Genomic DNA, 22,901 nt, shown 5'->3' with positions numbered 1-22,901 from the left:
TTACAAATAAATTAAAATAAAAGATTATTGGTTTGGGTCATGACCACACCCTTAGGGTAGTGGTTTTGAATGATGGATTAAAAGTAAGTGACATGGCGTTAATGTGGAGGGTCATGGAGATCATAAGGATCATGACCACACCCTATAGCCTAAGAACTTGAGAGAATTTAGAGATTTTTGGAAGTGACTAATTCATATTTTTCATTCATAAAATAAAATGGAGATACAAACTCGTTTAAATAAGACTTAACAATTGTAACCATCCAAACCACTACTCCCACTAAGTCACTAACCCACTATGCAGTAAGATAAATAAATAAAACAAGTAACTAATATGCATATGATTCTAGCAACTGCCATGACACACATTTCATTTTTGTGCATGGTGTCTCGTGAGTAAATATATATGTGGATGAGATACACATCATTCTATCCCCCTTGAAAGAACCTTGTCCACAAGGTTGACAATCCCGATGCAACATGAGCGAATTCCACGGCGGTAGCCATTCGAGGCGTACAACGACGTTAGGAGCGGTCTCTATGTATTGACGTGATGGGTGCCAAGGTGGTCGCCACTCACGTTGCTTGGCTACACTTTCGATTGAGTCTTCTTTGTACCACTTTGAACTCCAGTGAAATTGTGGCATGCCTGTTATACTCATCTCCCAGGCAGTCTTTGTGAAACCCATGTTCCATTTAGGACATAGTATTAATGCTAGTGTTGGTGTTGGGTTCGGTCTTGACGCAAATGGTTTCGGTAATGATGGCCGTGTTGGTGTGGTTTTCGGTACTCGTAGCGGGGATGGTTTCGGTGCGGCGGGAGGTTGGCCGAAGGTGGTGGATTTTGGTGTTGAGATGGGTGTATATGTCGGCGGTGTGGTGGAAACGGGTGACATGGCGATTGGTGTGGCGGCTGAAATTGGTGGTGGTAACTGAGGTCGGTTCTTGAGAATATCGATCATCCGAGCAATACTTGACTCGATTCGATCGAACAACTCGTATTTGGATAGAGTTTGAGCGTCCATTGATGTGGATCAAGACCGCTCTGATACCAATTGTTACGAACCAAATCGTTAACCAATTGATCCAAAGAAAATAGATAAGAACTTAAGAGAATTTAGAGATTTTTGGAAGTGATTAATTCATATTTTTCATTCATAAAATAAAATGGAGATACAAACTCGTTTAAATAAGACTTAACAATTGTAACCATCCAAACCACTACTCCCACCAAGTCACTAACCCGCTATGCAGTAAGATAAATAAATAAAACAAGTAACTAATATGCGTATGATTCTAGCAACTGCCATGACACACATTTTATTTTTGTGCATGGTGTCTCGTGAGTAAATATATATGTGGATGAGGTACACATCACTATACTCATGTTTTTTTAAATATTATTTGATTGATTTACAAATTTTCAAATAACTTTGAAAGGTACATGACAGGGATGTTAGAATTATAGATTTACACGTTAAGAGTTACTTTCTTAGATGATATACCTTATTTGGAAATATAAATTTATAGTCAAATCTTTTTTCATAACATTATTCAATTTATTCGAATATACCATACTTCTTTAAATTTTAGTTTTATAAAAATTTACGTTATCAGTTTTTAGTTTAGGCTACAATATAAATACATTATTATTTCTTTAAAGTAATTATAACTTTTTTATAGTTTCTATTTTAAGATGACTATTAAATAAACCAGTTGTATAATATTTTTGTTGTATAAAATCTACTTTTAAAATAAACTATTAATTGCTACTTGGACTTAAACATGCATAATTTAGTAAAAAAAAAACACAATGAATGTCACATTTTTGTTTATATGTTTTTTAATGTTATAAACTGGTATAAGATTAAATAATATTTAATCATTACATTAACAAATCTAAATTAAGGGGAAGTATAAAAATGATATGATGTTTAATGTTTGATAATAACACAGTGATCAAGGGCAGTGGCGGAGCTTGACCAAAAGTTTCGAGTGGGCGTAAAGTGATGGGACTCAATTTTTTTTTCCTATAGTTATGTTTCGGGTCGGGTCAGGTCGGCTATTCGATTCAAGTCGGGTCAAATAATAATAGTTCCAAATAAAACTAAAAAAAATCACTTATTTAAAGGACCCGTTCTTGCACATAGAAAAACAAAATATTGTATAACAAACAAAAGACTTGTATATATATATACATACATACATATATATATATATATATATATATATATATATATATATATATATATATATATATATATATATATATATATATATATATATAAAGATATGAGATAAATGGAACCTGGACGAATAATTACAAATCAGCCCGACGACCTTTAAGATTTTTGAATTCATCAATTATGTCTTCCGAATCAAACTTATCAGCAATTTCTTTTTCTATGTAAATCACCAAACTATTTGTGAGATATTCATCAGCCATTTTATTGCGAAGGCGATTCTTGAATATTTTCATTGCTGAAAATCCCCGCTCTGTTGTTGCCGTTGAAACTGGAAGTGTCAAGATTAGCCGAACAACTCTATCATCCAAAGCGTACTCCTCTCGTTTGTTAGTTTTCACAAGAGTTTTGCATAGATCAGAAAGAGTTGATACACTACTTAGCCTGATATTCTTTGACAATTCAACATTAAAAAGCTCTAACTGTCTTCGTAACCCAGTGATCTCTTTGTCCGTAAAATCTTCATGATAAAACTTCTCAACTAGAAGACAAATCTGATCAATGTTAATCACTTTTGAAACTAGACTAGAACTAAGAGATAGCAACTCAATCGTGCGCTCATTGAATCTACTATTTAACTCATGTATCTGTTTATCCAATGTGGATGTAAACAGATCTACTCGGTAATAATGTTCAAATGTAAATTGAAGATCGTTTTTACGAGCCCGATACCGAGTAGATGTAAATGGAGCTTTCATATCCGGAACTTCTATTTGATGTTTGTTACAAAACAAAGTAACTTCTTTAATTAAAGAATCTCATCCATCGTTTCTGTAATTATTTAGAGTTATCTTTGTTGCCGAGACTAATTCCATGGCATTCAGAATATCTTGGGATTTACTTTGTAATGCTTGAGAAAGTATTTCGGTTTTTCTCATTACTTTCTCTATCAAGTGAAGAATAAAGACAAATTCAAATGATTGCATGTTACGCCAAGCTCCTTCAGCATCTCCACGTTGAGCAAAAGTAGTATGAGCTACGTCATCGATTATTCCTGCGAGAACAACACGAGTGGCATCAAACATCTTAATCAAACTACAAACGGAGTTATAGTGAGACCCCCAACGAGTATCACCAGCTCTTCTTAATGTCCCAAGTTGATTCTGTCCTTTCCCCGAATTGATTTCACCCAGTTCCAATAACTTTTCAACCTCGCTTGCCTTTGCCTTTTGTAATTCATCATGCCGCTTACTAGAAGCACAAACCACATTAACTATGTCAACTAAGTATGTAAAGAATTGGTGTACTGGAATAACTTCCCTTGAAGCACAAACCAAGGCAAGTTGTAACCTGTTAGCAAAAAGCAAAACCGTAATAAGCATAAAAGTATTTTAGTCAAACTGAATAATGAAAGAAAAAAATAACCAAGTAACTAACCTGTGAGCAAAGCAATGAACGTAATACGCGTAAGGACATTCTTCAAGAACAAGTGCTTGTAATCCGTTCCATTTCCCTCTCATATTGCTAGCACCGTCATAACCTTGCCCACGAATTTTACTAACATCAAATTGATAATGCAAAAGTTGTTTCCACAAACTTGTTTTTAGGGTTGCTGATAAAGTATCCCTAACATGAACCAAATCCAAGAACCTTTCTTGTATCATCCCTTCTTCATCAATAAATCTCACAACTATGGCCATTTGCTCTTTCTTTAACTCATCTCGTGACTCATCAACCATGACACAAAAGGCCGAATCCCCCACTTCACTACGAATATGCTTTCGAATTTTATTTGCAATAATACTAAGAATTTCTTTTTGAATATCTCCAGAAGTATACTTTGCATTATAAGGAGCATTCTCTAGTATAACCTTTGAAACTTCATCATTATAAGAAGCAAGAAGCGTTAGCAATTCCAGAAAATTACCTCGATTTTTAGAACTAGCAGATTCATCATGTCCTCGTAAAGCACAGGCTTGGTATGTCAACCAACGAACTACATCAACAATAGTCTTTAATCGTAAACGGTTCTTCATAATTATCTCCTTATTTGGCTTCGATATGGAATTATCAACGTGTGCTTCTTGGTTCAATAAGTTTTGACTGAATAAAAGGGCGTCTCTATGATTTGAAGTTTTAATGTGCTTCATGAATGCACATTGTTTCCCACAAACTTTATTCCAATTCTCAAACCCTTTAACTGTAAATGTATCATGACCATGGCTCATATTTGGTTTGTCACAAAAAAGATAATATAGAAAGCAATAAGCCGAATGTGTTGTTGGAGAATACTCTAACCAATTAGGGTAAAGTTTGAACCAAGGATATCGGAACCTACGAGCTTGCTTCTTTGTACCATTAACTTTATATTCTGCAAGTTCTATTTGGTAAGGTCCAAAAGAAAGATAAGCACGCCTTACTTGTTCTCTTAAATTAACCGGATGTTCCCACATTGGTTTTCGTTTACCGGGATCTCTTTCTATAAGATTAACATCCACTTCATTAGTGTCGGATTGTGGTTGTGGAGCTTCATTTGAGTTTGATTGTGGTGGTGGAGCTTCGTTTGGAATTGTGTTTGATTGTGGTGGTGGTGGCGCTTCATGCTCTTCAGGCTCACTAGTTGAAGTTTTTTGACGTTTACTCTCTTGTTCGTCATCCTTTCTTTTGAAAAAAGAATGAATAGTTTTCGTCTTTCCCATGAATTCCTAACAAAAAGTACTAATAATACATTAATTAATTCATCATCAAGGTATCAAATCCTCTTTATCTATTAAGTATTTTAGATCTATTATTTATGTAAATATGATTCTAATTCATGAATAAAGATAAACATTAATGATTCCTAATTGTTACTCAATGCATTCATAATAACAATAAAAAAAATAAAGAATTGTTAAGAAATTCTGAATTAGGAATGAATTCAAAAAAAAATGGATAAGGATTGCAAAAGCCATGTAACACTCACCTTGGCCCCAAAAGTCTTTGGCTGTGGCAGAGTACAATCGCAGACGGCACGGCAGAAGTGCAGAACATATGTCGGCTGAATAAGAATATAAGATTATTATATTTGATAGTTATAATTTGGGTATTAAGTTTATTGTATGGTGGGTAATCTAGGGTTAAACAAATAAAAATAAGAGTTAAAATATATTTACCAAATTACCCATCATTTAGGAAAAATAATCGGGGTGGCGATCCTATATAATTTTAAAATTTTCGGACGAAAAATCGAACCATATACACTTCTAACCGAAACATTGGGGTGGGCGGGTGCACCCCCGAGCACCCATGATCCTTCGCCCCTGATCAAGGGCGTACCCATCCAAAGGCCTGTCAGCGATGTATAGTGAATACCCTTTTAAGCTTTATGATTTAAGATATAACTTTATAAGACTAATCAAATAGCATTAAGCATAACAAATTTACTTAATTAAAAATAATGGATATTTGTAAAGATACTGTTGGATCTGCGTTAGTTATACTTGTGAGCATTAAACAAGAAAGAACAAACAATTTGTAAATTGCAGTTTAAATAAGATAAACACACAAGTAGGAAGTTATATCAAGACTTTTTATATTGAATAGGGATTTCAAATATAGATGTTTATTAGATGAATCTTTATTTGTCATCAACTTCTCTCTGATCTCACCCTTGAATTGGTACTCAAATTTCATTAAGAGATAGTCATCTGGATCTGATTCAAGTTCAAACCTTAGAAGGACCTGCAGATCTTTATTATTGAGCCCATGGGCATTGTTCATAAAGATCTTTTCAACTTCTCCATTAGCGCTGGCTAATGTCAATTCATGGCTTGTCTTACCAGACGTTCATTTTAGAATTTTAAGCTAAATGGATTTCTTAGGGCATATGTTATCTGACGTGTTGAGGGAAATTGTTTTCCCAAGACTCGACTAAGTAGATCTTCTGGATTTGTGTTTGGATACCCATACAATAGTTTATTTCTGATCCCTTCTTTAATTATCTCATCTTGGTGCTTCTGCTGACATTTCTTTTTGTTTCTTTGGGTAGCCAATGGCAGCTGATGAAATGTTCTTTGCAGTAGGAAGTGCTAAGGGATCAATCAGAGATCTGATGGGAAAGTCTATTTCTTCATACTTTGGTGTCGCAACCCCCGACCCCTGCCCGGGAGCGGGTGCCGCGAGCTAGTCAGATGGTATCAGTGTTTATTAATTTGGCAGCGGAATGCATCAGGACCGTAGTTAGGAAATATTTTTATCAGAGTTAAACACCAAACTTTTAATAACAAATCATTTGGGATAAAACCCAAGTTCATTTTACAATACATTTGTAGGGATAAACCCTAATTGTTGAAAACAAAAAACTCCTTTTTATTTAGGTAACTTTTATAGCCATCTTTCCAAGTCTTCAGTGCTCTCCAGCTGGCTTCTATTGGCTTTCACATTTTGTTTCCAGAAACGCGCTTTAAAAAAACAGTTTTATCAGCAAGAAATACTGGCGAGTGCATCCCAGTTTAATCAAAACAGTTTTACAACTTTACAGTATTGAGGGCATCCGCAATTACATTTGCTTATATCTACTCAATTACTCATTCTGTACTATCAACACCTGACTTGTGGGTCATATTACTCATTGGCTAACTCTTTGTCCAATGGTAACGTCTTTCACATTTTGTATACAAAACCCCAACATACCGGCAGTAATTGAAGAATTACAAATGTGACATCTGTGCCTCTACGACCATCATACAAATACGAATCCAATGAAATCTTGTATTTCAATATTGGGATTTGTACAAATACATGTGACAATTGCACATATCAATTCTTGTTCGATTTCAAGCTCTAAATCAATTTCTAGAAAGTTATATGCAAACTATTACGTAAACGTAATCAGTTTAATGCGACAAACACTCTGGAATAGTTACATATGCTTAACATACCTTAAATAATCTTTACATAAGTTAGAAATAAGTTTTAAAGGGTTTGGTATGTCAAAAACAAGTTTATTCGATCACAGGGACTACTTGCGACAAACTGCAAAAGTCTGCCAATTCGTATAGCAACGTACACTCCGGAACATGATCATAAGCTAAACATACCCTAAATACCCTTAACATAGCTTAGAAATAAGTTTTGAGGGGTTCGGTATGCGAAAATGCGCTTATTTGATCATAGGGACTAAAAGCGTCAAAACTACGAAAGTTTGCATTTACGTGCATATCTCGCATTCTGACCATATCCGGACATCCAAAAATTTTTGTAATCACTAGAATCTTGTATTTTAGTGATAGGAACGCAAAAATACCTTTCCTCGCGTAATTTGGATCCTTTTCACGTCCGTTCGAGTTTCGTCGTAATTAACTGAAAAACGCGACCGTACGACCAAATGAACCGACATCCGTGATATTTTGAAGCATATTTCAAGTCCCCTATGCTTGAACATCCTTGTAGAGCCTTGAAAATGGGTTAACGGGGGTTAAACGCGTCGAAAAACAAGTTCTGAGCTGCAGGGACCAGTTCTGCCAAAACTGAAAGTTCTGAATAGCAGACTGATAGGCTGGCCACGAACCAGAGACCCTGTATGGGTCGCGGATCGCGAGAAACAGTGCTGGCAGTTTATTTCAATTCAGCAACAGCCTTGGTTTTTGCTCGTTTTTTATACAATCTTGTGGGCTTCTTGTATGATCATCAAGGCTTTAATTTCTAGCCTAACACTTGTAATAATCCTACACTTGCTTGGGCAATACACAAGCCACTTGTCATGATCTTGTAGCTCCAAGATTTGTATAAATACCCACCTCATTTGCTCAACTCATTGCTCATTCCATTCTCTTTCACTGTATCTCTGATTTGAGGCTACCACTCTTGTTGGATGCTTCATAACTGAGTTTTCTTAGTCATCTTCTTCAGCCTAGAACACTTGTAAGTGTTCTTTCATGCGTTGTTATATATTTCAAGCAAGAAAGTCAAACAATGTTTGACTTTCTGCTTTGACCATGATTTGGTCAAGTCAAAGTTCGTTTGAACTTTGCAATGTGAGCGTAATCACGATGGTTATAATCCCTTGCGATTATACCTACTGATTACCACGTTTACTAGTCGAAGTGACAAGTCAAAGTTTCGGTTAAAATGCACGTTTATGTGCATTTTGCGACGAAACTATTTTCGAGTATAAAAACACTTTGTTTTGATACCAAATCAGTTTTCTAACGTAGTTAAACATGTTTTAACATGTTTAACTCGTCACTCCTAGTTTAGTGCTTGTTTAGGGTCGTAAGTCAAGCGGTCTCGACAACCGCTTAGACTTTCGAACCCGACCCGTTTGGTCGATCATTAGGATCCGACCAGACATATTTTGTAACCATAGTTGTATAGGGAATACCTTCCAAGGTTATACCTTATGGTCACTCCGTTTGATTAGTTCTATGATAGGTAGTTTCTATGCCTTCGGAAAATGACCAAAATGCCCTTTTTACGCGTAATTCGAATTTAAGCATATGTAACTTAAATTTTAACACTTAAACTGATTATGCAACAATATTAAACATGTTAGGGCATATAATACTTGTCATAGGACTAGTTAGGCTATCCAAATGCGCTTTTGCGCAAATGACGGGTTAAAGTAGCGTAGACTACATTAACCGGTCATAACGGGTCATAAGCACTTAGGATGGTATCAAATCAGAATGTAGGCTTGTATTAACCATATCATATGAGTTCCAACGCTCATTTGGTTTACGAGACCTCATTCTACCCGATTTCCCGATTTAGGTGCCGATTTATTAACATAGTGATCCGATACTAGGTGCCACTTAATTTCCTTGATCGAGGATACTTTGCAAATCTCAAGTGAGTACATAGTTACCCTATTTTACTGCTTTCAATTGTTTTAGGGTGTTGCATATGTGCTAAAAGATTTCGAGTTTTCAAAACAAATAACTATGGTTTATATTAAACACAACGATTTCAATAATGTGAACGAACTTGTTGGGGCGTTGGTCGAAAGACATCGAATGACATTCATTAACTATGATCAAGCTGACTAGTAGTATGTTATGGTACATAGGATCTGACAAATCCCGTTATCGGACTATCACCATGGTTATGGGGGTAATGTGGGTAACGACAGAACCTGATGAATTTTAACTAACCCTTTGGTGGTTTGTTAATACGATTGAACGATGGGCAAGTCACACAGGTTTGAATGTGTTCAACGAGACGACTAAAAGTTAGTTTTCACAATTAAAATACGAACGATTTGAACGATTTGAACTACTTGAACCATTTGAACGATTTGAACGATTGAACGATGATTTATAACATGAACGATTTGAACGATTGGTTTTGATAACACCAACGGTTGATAACACGAACGCATAGAACGATTTTTTAATGATTGGTTATTGGTAACTGATTAGATAACAGGACGGGTGTAATGTAATAAAAGCATGGTAGATACGCCGCTGGTACTTCTTATATATAAGTGCTTTTATCATATTACATTCCGTGGCGTTATTTAGTTCACTTGGACGAATGATTTCAAACGATGACACACAACGATGTTTACTAAATAATATAAACCATAAAAGTTTTCTACAAGGAAGATTTACTATTGGTTTACGAAAACAAGGGTTTTTGTCAAGATTCATGGCAACGAGGTTTTATAAACTATAACCAACTTGTATTAAGTTGGTTAATCATATTGCAATACAAAACACTTTTCAATACAAGGTTTTCAATTATCGACTCTAATAGTTGTATGAGGTGTTGCACTACTTATACAAGCTATGAATTTGACACACTCACAAAACCTATGTGCTCGCCGACATTTTTATGCTGACTTTTTTTTTCACATATGTTTCAGATGCCGTTGTTTGATGATGTTGATGATGATTACGATGCATGCTCACGTAGGATTGGACGAGGCCTTAGTGACATAAAACAAGAAAGACAATATGTTGAACTTGTTTGTTCTATTTTAAGACAATGTTAAACACTTAATAATTAACTAAAACGAAACTTTAATCCATGTGTTGTGAAACAATGATTCTGTTACGACACTCCCCGACGTTTCCACCGCGGTTTTGTTGTTTTAACGCGGTCGGGGTGTGACAGAAGAGTTGGTATCAGAGCTCATGGTTATAGGGAATTAGGTTATTAGTAATGCTTTGACCTAGATTATAACCTTTCTAGGACCCTAACACAAGTTATCTTGTGTTTAGATTTTAAAACAAAACCATCATCTATCATTAGGTGACAACCACAACAAGAACACAAATTACAAATCCGTTTTGAAAATCAATCATCTATTCTTAGATGATTTGTTTTAGGCGTTTAGCCTTTAAAATTTTCAAAATCTCGTCAAAGTTTGGGTCTTATTAATGTGAACACGTGCAATCTGGAAGGGTGGTGTCACACCCCAAAATCCACATGCGGAGTATCACCGCTTGGAGGCGTGACTGACCAGGATCAAGCCACCAATCATATTGAACATAGCGTGTAAGTAAATATAAACCCCGAACACAATATAATTGGTGTCCAAACAAAACATAATTTAAGTAATCAGCGGAAGCATAATGTTTAAAACCAAAACAAAAGATTAAATGTATCAAATGTTTGACATGGTATATGACAATCCATGTTCCACAACGACCACGCCTCCCCGTGCAAGCTCCATGAGTACCTAACGACCTGCAAGGCATGTAACAACGAGTCAACAACAAAGTTGAGTGAGTTTACAGTTGGTGTTCATTGTTAAGTTGTTTCAAAACCAGGAGTTCATTTGTATATTGTGAGTTAATCCGTTTACCCTGTTTCCCAAACATATCCATAATTGGTGGGGGCTTCCCCATGTTAACTACTAGACATGTTTACCATATCGACCACTGACTAAAATAAGTTGGTGCCCTGCCATAAATGTCTATCATCATTGACTAGTGCCCAGATCCATTAGTTCATGCCCGTCCTCTGCCCGTCCTCTGCGGCACGGTGTGAGGCTTGTCAAACCTAAATAGCGATATCTAACTAATGACCCGCTCGCCATTGGCCGGACGATTAAGTCGATATAAAAATGAGGGACTTAATGATAGAGTTTTGGTCCAGAATTTAGGTTGTCACCCTTCAAGTAAGAGGGTGTGTACGTGTTCCAAACTAGGATATCACGCAGTTTCCAATTAGTTCCTTATCACATGTTGTCACCCTTCAAGTAAGAGGTGTGTACGTGTTCCAAACCAGGATATCACGCGGTGTTGGTTTAAATCCTTTACCCATTCCCAACCCTTGGGAATCCCATGCCTTGTGAAAGTGTAAACTCACCTTGGTTTGCTCGGTACGCTTAACTACTCGTTTTCCAATTAATGAGTCAAAGCCTAAGGTATACACGTATACATAATCAGTTCATGTTCGTATTGTACAAGTTTATGTTCATAACAGTTTCTGAATACACACAGCAGTTACAAGGCCCTATCAAGTCCACAAGTCATATTTAAGTTCCAACATATTGCTTAACAGTTAAAGGTGTGAGATGTAAAAGGTTACTTATGTCACGTGATCATAACTACACATGGTTAACAATGAGCACATTAACATTTATTGTCATTATCAGTAGGCCTCACCAATAATAGGTATCATTAACAATACATATCAGTAACAATAGACATCCTTGATTATTAGCATGATCATACACATCCATCACAGAAATCATCCTAGTCGTCTGTTTCATTTGACCTCTCGACGAAACCCTCCCATTGACGAAACATTCATGTTTCGTCGTGATCCTTCATCGACGAAACCCCCCATGTTTCGTCGATATGCATGGGTTACGTCGAGTAAGGAGTTTCGCCGCGATGTGGGTTTCCTCTACCTGGGTTTCGCCAAAACATGAGTTTCAACAGTTACCACATCTTCTACCGTTCAAGGTTCAGTCATCAACTAATCATTACCCTAAACCATTCTAATCATCAGTTATATCATGCCATTATCATCGTTCCCTAATTCACATGAAACCCTTTGATCATCAACATACAACAAGATCATCCCTAACACTACCAGGTTTCAGAATTTCGCAACAAATTATTTCATGTATGATCATATCGATATTTTTAATTTATACCCTAGATGATTTCTATATCTGTACCATCAATAGAATATTCCAATGGTTCACATACATGATCATGATTTGCATCAACAGTAAGCAGTCAACAATTTATATAACACTTAAACAAACAACATATATTAGGGCAAGCATTGTCGCACTCACCGGAGAATCGAAGGTTTGACAATACTCCAATCGGTGAGAGGGGAAGAGCTAGGTGCGAGGGAATGGCTGCCGTCGGTGATAGAGAGGAGAATGAGATACTAGGGTTTGCTAAAAGAAATCTCCGTGCAAATTACGTAAATATATGTATGCGAGTCACAGTTGGGCCTTGTCTGGGCCGGGAGTCCATCTTAGTGACGACGAAACATAGGTGGGGGCGACGAAACTCCACAAGTTTCGTCGGGTAAGGGTGTTAGTGTAAGGGTGGTGTTTCGTCGAGCAGTATAGGTGGCGAAACTACCGTGTTTCATTGAGGTAGTTCCTAACTTAAAACAGTTCACAAGTTTGTGCCACTAAACACCTTAACTACATTATTTAAATAATAACACCACATATCAAACAATCATCTCAAACATATAACTAATCGTGCACAAATACAAGGCAAACAAGTTATGCAAAACACAATAGTGAACAATAGTGCGTCGAGGAAAGGCCTTGAAAACTCGAGTTGTTACGTTATCCCCAACTTGAAAGAAATTTCGTCCTGAAATTTAGCACGTGGTTACTGAGGAAGCTAGTTGTGTTGCGTTGTTTCCTGGTTTTCCTGGGGTGTCACATCATCCCCCGGTTGGTTTGGAATTTCGTCCCGAAATTCCGCAGTAGCTTCAGCCTCAGTAGTGGTTGCACTGTTCTTGAACAACTGGGGATACTTGAGTTTCATTTGGTCTTCTCGTTCCCAGGTAAACTCTGGGTCACGACGGGAGTTCCAACGAACTCGAACAAGAGGTATTCTGGTGTGTTTGAGAACCTTAACGTCTCGGTCTGTGATTTCAACTGGTTCCTCGACGAATCGCAACTGATCGTCGATAGTGAGCTCCTTCAAAGGAATTACGAGGGTCTCATCTGACAGACACTTCTTCAGATTTGACACGTGAAATACGTTGTGAACGCCACTGAGTTCTGCGGGTAGGTTTAGTTTGTAGCACACTTTGCCTATTTTCTCTATGATTTCAAAAGCTCCAACGTATCGTGGGTTAAGTTTGCCTCGTTTGCCAAAACGAACTACACCTTTCCAAGGTGAGACTTTGAGTAGCACTCGCTCCCCAACCTGGAACTCGAGTGGTTTCCTGCGCTTATCAGCGTAGCTTTTCTGACGGTTACGAGCTGCCGCCATTCATTGTCGTATCTGTGCAATCCTTTCCGTTGTGTCTACTACAAGTTCTGGACCCGTGATTTGGCTGTCACCAACTTCTGCCCAGCAAAGAGGTGATCGACATTTATGTCCGTACAATGCCTCAAATGTAGCGGCTTGGATGCTGGTGTGGTAACTGTTGTTATACGAAAATTCCACTAACGGTAGATGTTTTTCCCAACCATTGCCAAAATCGATTACACAAGCCCTAAGAATATCTTCAAGGGTTTGGATGGTGCGTTCAGACTGCCCATCCGTCTGTGGGTGATAAGCGGTACTCATGTCTAAACGTGAGCCAAAGGACTTGTGCATTGCCTGCCACAGTTCAGAAGTAAAACACGCATCTCGATCGGAAATAATGGAGGTTGGCACCCCGTGCCTTGAAACCACTTCCTTTAAGTAAACGTCTGCTAAAGTAGAGAACTTGTCTATTTCTTTGATGGCCAAAAAGTGTGCAGCCTTAGTCAATCGATCCACTATAACCCAAATAGTCTCATTTCCACATTGAGATCTAGGTAGGCCAGTAACGAAATCCATGGAAATTTGCTCCCATTTCCATTGTGGTATTTCTAGTTGTTGGAGTAGGCCCGATGGTTTCTGATATTCCGACTTGACTCTCGCACAAGTCAAACATTTGCTAACGTAAGTTGCTATGTGGGCTTTCATGCTAGGCCACCAATATGTAGTCTTTAGGTCGTGGTACATCTTATCCGAACTAGCATGTACTTAGCAGCGAGACTTGTGTGCTTCATCCATCACCAGTTCACGTAGATTTCCATAATGTGGGACCCAAATGCGCCCTGTAACGCAGTAAGCGCCGTCTTCCTTTTGTTCTAATCGTTTCCTTGATGCACACGTTCTCCGCTTTCAAAGCTTCAACCTGAGCATCTCGTATTTGTGTAGGAAGACTAGATTGGATGGTAAGTTGTAACGCACGCACGCGTTTAGGTGTAGTATCTTTTCGACTGAGTGCATCAGCCACAACATTGGCCTTCCCGGATGGTACTTGATCGCGCATTCGTAGTCATTCAAGAACTCGACCCATCGCCATTGTTGCATGTTCAACTCCTTCTGCTTGAAGATATACTCGAGACTCCTGTGATCGGTATAAATGGTGCACTTGGTACCGTACAGGTAATGTCTCCATATCTTAAGTGCGAAGACAACAGCTCCCTGCTCCAGATCATGTGTAGTGTAATTCCTTTCGTGAATTTTGAGTTGGCGGGCGATGCATAAGCAATAAGCTTATCTCGTTGCATCAACACGCAACCAAGTCCTTGGATCGAGGCGTCGCAGTAAACCACAAAATCGTCTGTGCCTTCAGGTAATGAGAGAATCGGTGTGCCACAAAGTCTATCCTTTAAGTGCTGAAATGCAGATTCCGATGCATCACCCCAACGATAGGTGACACCCTTCTGAGTTAGTGAGGTGAGAGGTTGCGCTATCTTGGAGAAATCCTTGATGAACCTTCTGTAATAGCCCGCCAAACCCAAGAATTGGCGGATTTCTGTTGGTGTACGGGGTGCAAGCCAGTTCTTGATCGAGTCTACCTTGGATGGATCAACATGAATCCCATCCTTGTTTACCACATGCCTAGAAAGTGGACTTCGCGAAGCCAAAAGTCGCATTTCGAAAACTTAGCGTACAACTGTTCTGTTCGGAGGAGTTCCAAAATAAGCCGTAGATGGTGCTCTTGTTCCTCCTGACTCTTAGAATAGATCACGATGTCGTCGATGAATACAATAACAAACTTATCCAAGTAGGGCTTGCACACTCTTTTCATAAGATCCATGAAGACCGCAGGTGCGTTTGTCAAACCGAAAGGCATAACCAGGAACTCGTAATGCCCATAACGAGTCCTGAACGCTATCTTAGAGATATCCTCGTCTCGGACTCTCAGTTGATGGTAGCCTGACCTCAGGTTAATCTTCGAATAGTAGCTCGACCCTTGCAACTGATCGAACAGGTCATCAATGCGTGGAAGTGGATAGCGATTCTTTACGGTCACCTTGTTGAGTTCGCGGTAGTCGATACACATTCTGAAGGTACCATCTTTCTTCTTCACAAATAATACTGAAGCTCCCCAAGGCGAAGAGCTAGGACGAATAAAACCCTTATCCAAGAGCTCTTGTAGTTGCGTGGACAGTTCTTCAAGTTCTGATGGAGCTAAACGATAAGGTGCACGAGCTATAGGTGCTGCTCCAGGAGCTAGCTCGATTTGAAATTCAACCTGTCGGTGGGGCGGAAGACCAGGTAATTCCTCAGGGAATACCTCAGGAAAGTCACGTACAATCGGAAAATCTTCAATCCTCTTCTCCTTCTTCGAGGTGTCAGTAACGAGGGCTAGAATAGCAGTGTGGCCCTTTCGTAAACACTTCTGGGCCTTAAGAAAAGAAATGATGCTAACAACAGCACCACTCTTGTCGCCATGTATCACTAAAGGTTTTCCATTTGAACTAGGAATACGAACGATCTTCTCCTTGCAAAGGATCTCTGCTCGATGTTGCAATAGCCAATCCATACCAATAACGATGTTGAAACTACCCAAAACGATAGGAATGAGGTCGATAGAGAAGGTTTGACCAGCTAAGATGTGATTACAACCCTTAACTATATGTGTGGCTTCAAGACTTTTACCGTTTGCTAGATCTACCATGTGCTTGGTGTTCAAAAGTGTTGGGGTACGCTTAAGCATTTGACTAACTTTTAGAGACACATAACTGGTATCGGCACCCGAATCAAATAAAACATTAACATAAAAGTCGTCCAGTAGAAACTTACCCATCACGACGTTGGGATCATTCCTTGCATCACCCTGACCAATCACAAAAGCTTGACCCCTGGCACCGTTGTCACCATTGTTTCCCCCATTATTATTTCCGTTCCCCTGATTGTTGTTCTACCTCTGATTCAGTTGGGGGCAGTCTCTTTTGAAGTGGCCTTCAGCACCACACTGAAAGCATCCCTTGTTGTTACCCTGCTGCTACTGTTGTTGCTGATACTAATTCTGTGGAGCTTGCTGCTGGTTCTGTCATCGCTGATTTGCAGGGTAGAGACTCCTGCAGTCCTTGGACGCATGGCCAGGTTTGTTACACCTGTGACAAGTGCCCCTAGTACAGGGTCCACTATGATGGAAACCACAACGATTACACTTGGGGTGGTTCCCCTTGTACCCACTCTGCCCTTGACTTCCAGAAGATTGCTGACCTGGGCTCTTGTAGTCATCAGTCTTTCGTTGCTGAGATTGAGACTGAGCTGATGTCGAACCCTTGCTTGAGATCCCATCCCATTTACGCTTGTTGTTGTTGGGAGCATCAGAAGTAGTAGTGGTAGTAGTAGTAGCTCCAATACGCTTGGCAGCCTGTTCTGCTCGACTGCCTGATCAGTGAGACGATGAGCCAAACGGACGATCTGCTGGATGGTGCCAAGATTAGCTGAGGTCACGTGACTTTGAATTTCTGGCACTAAACCCTTAAGGTACAGCTCGATTCGCTTGATAGGAGGATCTACCATCGTAGGACACAAGATTGCCAGCTCATTCGACCTTTTCGTATACGCTTCGATTTCTGACCCCGTCATCTTTAAGTTGAAGAACTCGACTTCCAACTTGTGTATGTCATCACGATTGCAGTATTCTTCCTTGATCAGTTCCTTGAAATCGTTCCATGGGGTGGCGTTAGCAACTGCCAACCCTAACATTTGAACTTATGCTTTCCACCAAGTTAACGCAATACCCTCAAGTGTTCCAGTAGAATACTTCACCCTACGAGCCTCAGGGCATTCACACATCTCGAAGACAGATTCGAGCTTCTCAAACCAATAGAGGAGGCCTACCGCTCCTTCAGTGCCACTAAAAGTAGTAGGTCGACAGTGCATGAAAGTTTTGAAGGTACATGCAGGAGGCTGAGCATGTTGACCTGTCCTGTGTGTAAGAAGAAACAATGTTAAGCACAAGTGTTGGTTTACGTGAGTAGGATCTAAGGATCCTAGGGTAAGTTGCAATGGCAGGTTATACCTCCTGCCTGAGCGGCTGCGAGTGCTGCAGTAACTTGTTCCTTGATTAAAGCCGTCAGCTGGGCTTGAGTCATGTTGATACGTCCAATCATGATCTTCATACAAATAGAAACATGAGTGAGAGAGGTTCGCGAAAGTGCGATGACAGAAGAGAGTAAGCACACATGTGTTCTCTAACAATAGTTGTTACGTTCATCTAAGCATACCACGAGCAATGTACTATGTAACTAGGAAGTAGGCAACATAAACATAAATCATATCACCTATAGTGTTGAGTCTTGCACGTGGAGCGAAGCGTCATAGTGGATCGTTGAGCACTGTACTGGTTATAGTCTGGTTTTAACAAAAACTTTTTCCCTCATTAAAACCAAGTTCACTATAACCAATGGCTTTGATACCAATCTGTCACACCCCCAAAATCCACATGCGGAGTATCACCGCTTGGAGGCGTGACTGACCAGGATCAAGCCACCAATCATATTGAACATAGCGTGTAAGTAAATATAAAACCCGAACATAATATAATTGGTGTCCAAACAAAACATAATTTAAGTAATCAGCGGAAGCATAATGTTTAAAACCAAAACAAAAGTTCAAATGTATCAAATGTTTGACATGGTATATGACAATCCATGTTCCACAACGACCACGCCTCCCCGTGCAAGCTCCATGAGTACCTAACGACCTGCGAGGCATGTAATAACAAATCAACAACAAAGTTGAGCGAGTTCACAGTTGGTGTTCATTGTTAAGTTGTTTCAAAACCAGGAGTTCATTTGTATGTTGTGAGTTAATCCGTTTACCATGTTTCCCAAACATATCCATAGTTGGTGGGCGCTTCCCCATGTTAACCACTAGACCTGTTAACCATATCGACCACTGACTAAAATAAGTTGGTGCCCTGCCGTCAATGTCTATCATCATTGACTAGTGCCCAGATCCATTAGTTCACGCCCGTCCTCTGCGGCACGGTGTGAGGCTTGTCAAACCTAAATAGCGCTATCTAACTAATGACCCGCTCGCCATTGGTCCGGCGATTAAGTTGATATAAAAATGAGGGACTTAATGATAGAGTTTTGGTCTAGAATTTAGGTTGTCACCCTTCAAGTAAGAGGGTGTGTACGTGTTCCAAACCAGGATATCACGCAGTTTCCAATTAGTTCCTTATCACATGTTGTCACCCTTCAAGTAAGAGGGTGTGTACGTGTTCCAAACCAGGATATCACACGGTGTTGGTTTAAATCCTTTACCCATTCCCAACCCTTAGGAATCCCATGCCTTGTGAAAGTGTGAACTCACCTTGGTTTTCTCGGTATGCTTAACTACTTGTTTTCCAATTAATCAGTCAAAGCCTAAGGTATACACGTATACATAATCAGTTCATGTTCGCATTGTACAAGTTTATGTTCATAACAGTTTCTGAATAGACACAGCAGTTACATGGCCCTATCAAGTCCACTAGTCATATTTAAGTTCCAACATATTGCTTAACAGTTAAAGGTGTGAGATGTAAAAGGTTACTTATGTCACGTGATCATAACTACACATGGTTAACAGTAAGCACATTAACATTTATTGTCATTATCAGTAGGCCTCACCAACAATAGGTATCATTAACAATACATATCAGTAACAATAGACATCCTTGATTATTAGCATGATCATACACATCCATCACAGAAATCATCCTAGTCCTCTGTTTCGTTTGACCTCTCGACGAAACCCTCCCATTGACGAAACATTTATGTTTCGTCGTGATCCTTCATCGACGAACCCCCCCCCCATGTTTCGTCGATATGCATGGGTTACGTCGAGTAAGGAGTTTCGTCGCGATGTGGGTTTCCTCTACCTGGGTTTCGCCAAAACATGAGTTTCAACAGTTACCACATCTTCTACCGTTCAAGGTTCAATCATCGACTAATCATTACCCTAAATCATCCTAATCATCAGTTATATCATGCCATTATCATCATTCCCTAATTAACATGAAACCCTTTGATCATCAACATACAACAAGATCATCCCTAACACTACCAGGTTTCAGAATTTCGCAACAGATTATTTCATGTATGATCATATCGATATTTTTAATTTACACTCTAGATGATTTCTATATCTGTTTCATCAATAGAATATTCCAATAGTTCACATACATGATCATGATTTGCATCAACAGTAAGCAGTCAACAATTTATATAACACTTAAACAAACAATACATATTAGGGCAAGCATTGTCGCACTCACCGAAGAATCGAAGGTTTGACAATACTCCAATTGGTGAGAGGGGAAGAGCTCGGTGTGAGGGAATGGCTGCCGTTAGTGATAGAGAGGAGAATGAGATACTAGGGTTTGCTAAAAGAAATCTCCGTGCAGATTACGTAAATATATGTATGCGAGTCATAGTTGGGCCTTGTCTGGGCCGGGAGTCCATCTTAGTGACGACGAAACATAGGTGGGGGTGACAAAACTCCACAAGTTTCGTCGGGTAAGGGTGTTAGTGTAAGGGTGGTGTTTCGTCGAGCAATATAGGTGGCGAAACTACCATGTTTCATTGAGGTAGTTCCTAACTTAAAGCAGTTCACAAGTTTGTGCCACTAAACACCTTAACTACATTATTTAAATAATAACACCACATATCAAACAATCATCTCAAACATATAACTAATCGTGCACAAATACAAGGCAAACAAGTTATGCAAAACACAATAGTGAACAATAGTGCGTCGAGGAAAGGCCTTGAAAACTCGAGTTGTCACAGGTGGGTGCTTGTATCCCGAGTTTTCTGTCTAAGGCTAGAGTGTTTGTACAAATCCACATAATCGGACCAGTCACTCTTACCTGGGAACTCTTGGGATAAGTGTCCACTTATTGGCTAAAGCATGTCTTCGCGATACATTATAAAGATCTATTTACTTTGATCACCGCTGTGTGTCGTTTGTTTGTTCGAAATAATGAATAGATGATCACCTTCCGTATGTTTCAACGATATTTCCAAAACTTCTTTTTTCTATCCAAATGTCAATCTCACTCGTTTCTCATGTTTCCTTGTTCTTTTTAGAAAATGCCTCCTAGAAGCGATCAAACTGAGGATGCTGCCGTCACAGCCCTAGTCACTCAGCAGATTGCTACTGTGATTCCGAACCTCATTACCCAAATAAACCAAGCAAATAACAATAACAATGCTCAGTGTAGCTTCAAAACGTTCAATTCAGCTAAACCACTGAAATTTTCTGGGTCTGAAGGAGCAACTGCGCTCCTACAATGGTTCGAGTGTCTAGAAAGCACATTCCGACATGTTCAGTGTCCAAATGAGCGAAAGGTTGAATTCGCATCTAGTGTTTTTGAGAAACGAGCATTAACATGGTGGAATGGTGTGATGAGAGACAGGGGTGCCAATGTGGCGTTGGCTCAAACCTGGGAAGAGCTTCGAGCTCTAATGATGAAGGAATTCTCTCCTCATCATGAACTCAGGGCACTGGAAAGGGAATTCGATGATCTTAAACAAAATAACGGTGAGCATCGAGCCTACACAGACCGATATGAGGAACTAAGTCTGTTATGTCCAACCATGGTTACGCCTTTGGATAAAGCAATTGAAAAGTACATTGATGGCCTCCCTGACTCAGTTCAGGACATTGTTACTGTCACACCCCCAAAATCCACACGCGGAGTACCACCGCATGGAGGCGTGACATGACTAGGATCAAGCCACCAATCATATTGAACATATAAGAAATTAGCAAACGTAAATGTATATCAACCCACAATATGAAAGGTTTTCAAATAACATAATTTATGTAGCGGAAGCACAGTATAAAATCCAACGTAATTATTAAGTTTTCAACTGTCATAAGTGTTTATCAAAACATCCACATTCCGTGCCCACAACGACTGCGCCTCCCGTGCAAGATCCATGTATACCTAAGGTCCCGCAAGGCATCTAACAGAGAGTCAACAACTAGTTGAGCGAGTTCACAGTAAGTAAGTTCGTAATAGTAATTCCGTTGCATCACCATGCGTTATTAACTAAGTCAATTGTATGTTCATTTAGTGGGGGCTTCCCATGTATGTAGGTACTATTAATGCGGGCTTCCCATGATTATATTTACTAGACTATTTGTAACCATAAGTGTTCTTCCTAACTCGAGAACAGGAGTACGTACGAAGTTTACGTAGGTTTTACGTAAGTGCCCTTCTTTACCCTAGGACAGTGGTACGCGTGGGGTTTACGTAGGTTTTACGTAAGTGTCCTTCCTAACCCGGAAGACAGTAGCATGTGTGAGTTTAAGTAGGTTTTACGTAAGTGCCCTTCGTACTTTGAGGACAGTGGTAAGTACTTGTTTACGTAGGTTTTACGTAAGTGCCCTGCTTAACCTGAGGACGATGGTGGATAGTCTAGTAGCCGTGTAAGTACGAGCAACTGTTCAATCCCATTATTCAAACCCGTTCCCAACCAACCGGGAATCCCATGCCTTGGTAAGAGTGTGAACTCACCTTGGTTTGCTCGGTAGATACACAAAAAGGTTGCTAGAGCTAAGAGTGGTTAACCACGGCCTAACATGGTTACCATACAAGTCAGGTTTTGGTTTTTCGAGTAGTGCACACAAGTATCACATAACTAGCAGGTGATTAACACATATCGATCATGGCAAACACACAGTGCACGTAAGCATATTAGCAGTCAATTCCATATCATCTGTTACTTGTACGATCCAAAGGTAAAGCCCAATAAAAAGGCGGCCGAACATGTTGTGCGGTCGGCACTGCCTTGTGCGACCTACATCATGTTGTGCGATTCCGATAACCACCCGGCCCAAATAGTCATAAGCCCAAACGTATATAAATACATGGCCCAATCTAATGACATGTAAGAGTCTTGTGCGATCCGGATGGGCTTGTATGATTCGGTCGCCTTGTGCGATCCGTTTGGGTTGTGCGATCGGACGAGTCCAGCCCAAATCGTATACCTGGCCCAATCGTTACAACTTGTGCCATCCAGTAGGCCTTGTGCGACTGGGGCTCCTTGTGCGATTGGATCATCTTGTGCGACCAACAGATCTTGTGCGATTAGTTTAAATGTCCGGATTTCATGCAATCGGTTACAATTATTCAATGATTTCCAAATTTGTCATTTATCAATTAACAAGTTTCCAATTATCCGTTTATTATACAATCAATCAAACCAAACAATTTGCTAATAATTCATAAGAACCCTAAACATAATCACAACATGAACATCAACCACAACTTCAACATATTAACAGATTTGTGTCC

The 22,901-nt window shown here is 39.5% G+C and overlaps 1 protein-coding gene across 1 annotated transcript in view; it reads right to left on the bottom strand.

Annotated features, from left to right (window-relative positions):
* Positions 1-3,001: 3,001 nt before the first annotated feature.
* LOC110893214 (zinc finger MYM-type protein 1-like) overlaps positions 3,002-22,901 on the bottom strand; it is a 75,135-nt gene continuing 55,235 nt past the window's right edge. The window contains exons 2-4 of the mRNA XM_035981225.1: positions 5,149-5,223; positions 3,621-4,888; positions 3,002-3,533 (exon numbers count right to left, since the gene is read on the bottom strand). Of these exons, the coding sequence (XP_035837118.1) occupies positions 3,002-3,533; positions 3,621-4,888; positions 5,149-5,223 (1,875 nt within the window). The remainder of the gene's footprint in view (positions 3,534-3,620; positions 4,889-5,148; positions 5,224-22,901) is intronic.

The sequence above is a fragment of the Helianthus annuus genome, chromosome 2, assembly GCF_002127325.2.
Source record: "Helianthus annuus cultivar XRQ/B chromosome 2, HanXRQr2.0-SUNRISE, whole genome shotgun sequence".
Classification (NCBI taxonomy): Eukaryota; Viridiplantae; Streptophyta; class Magnoliopsida; order Asterales; family Asteraceae; genus Helianthus; species Helianthus annuus.
Note: the sequence above shows the minus strand (reverse complement) of the source record. Positions and strands in the feature narration are given on the sequence as shown.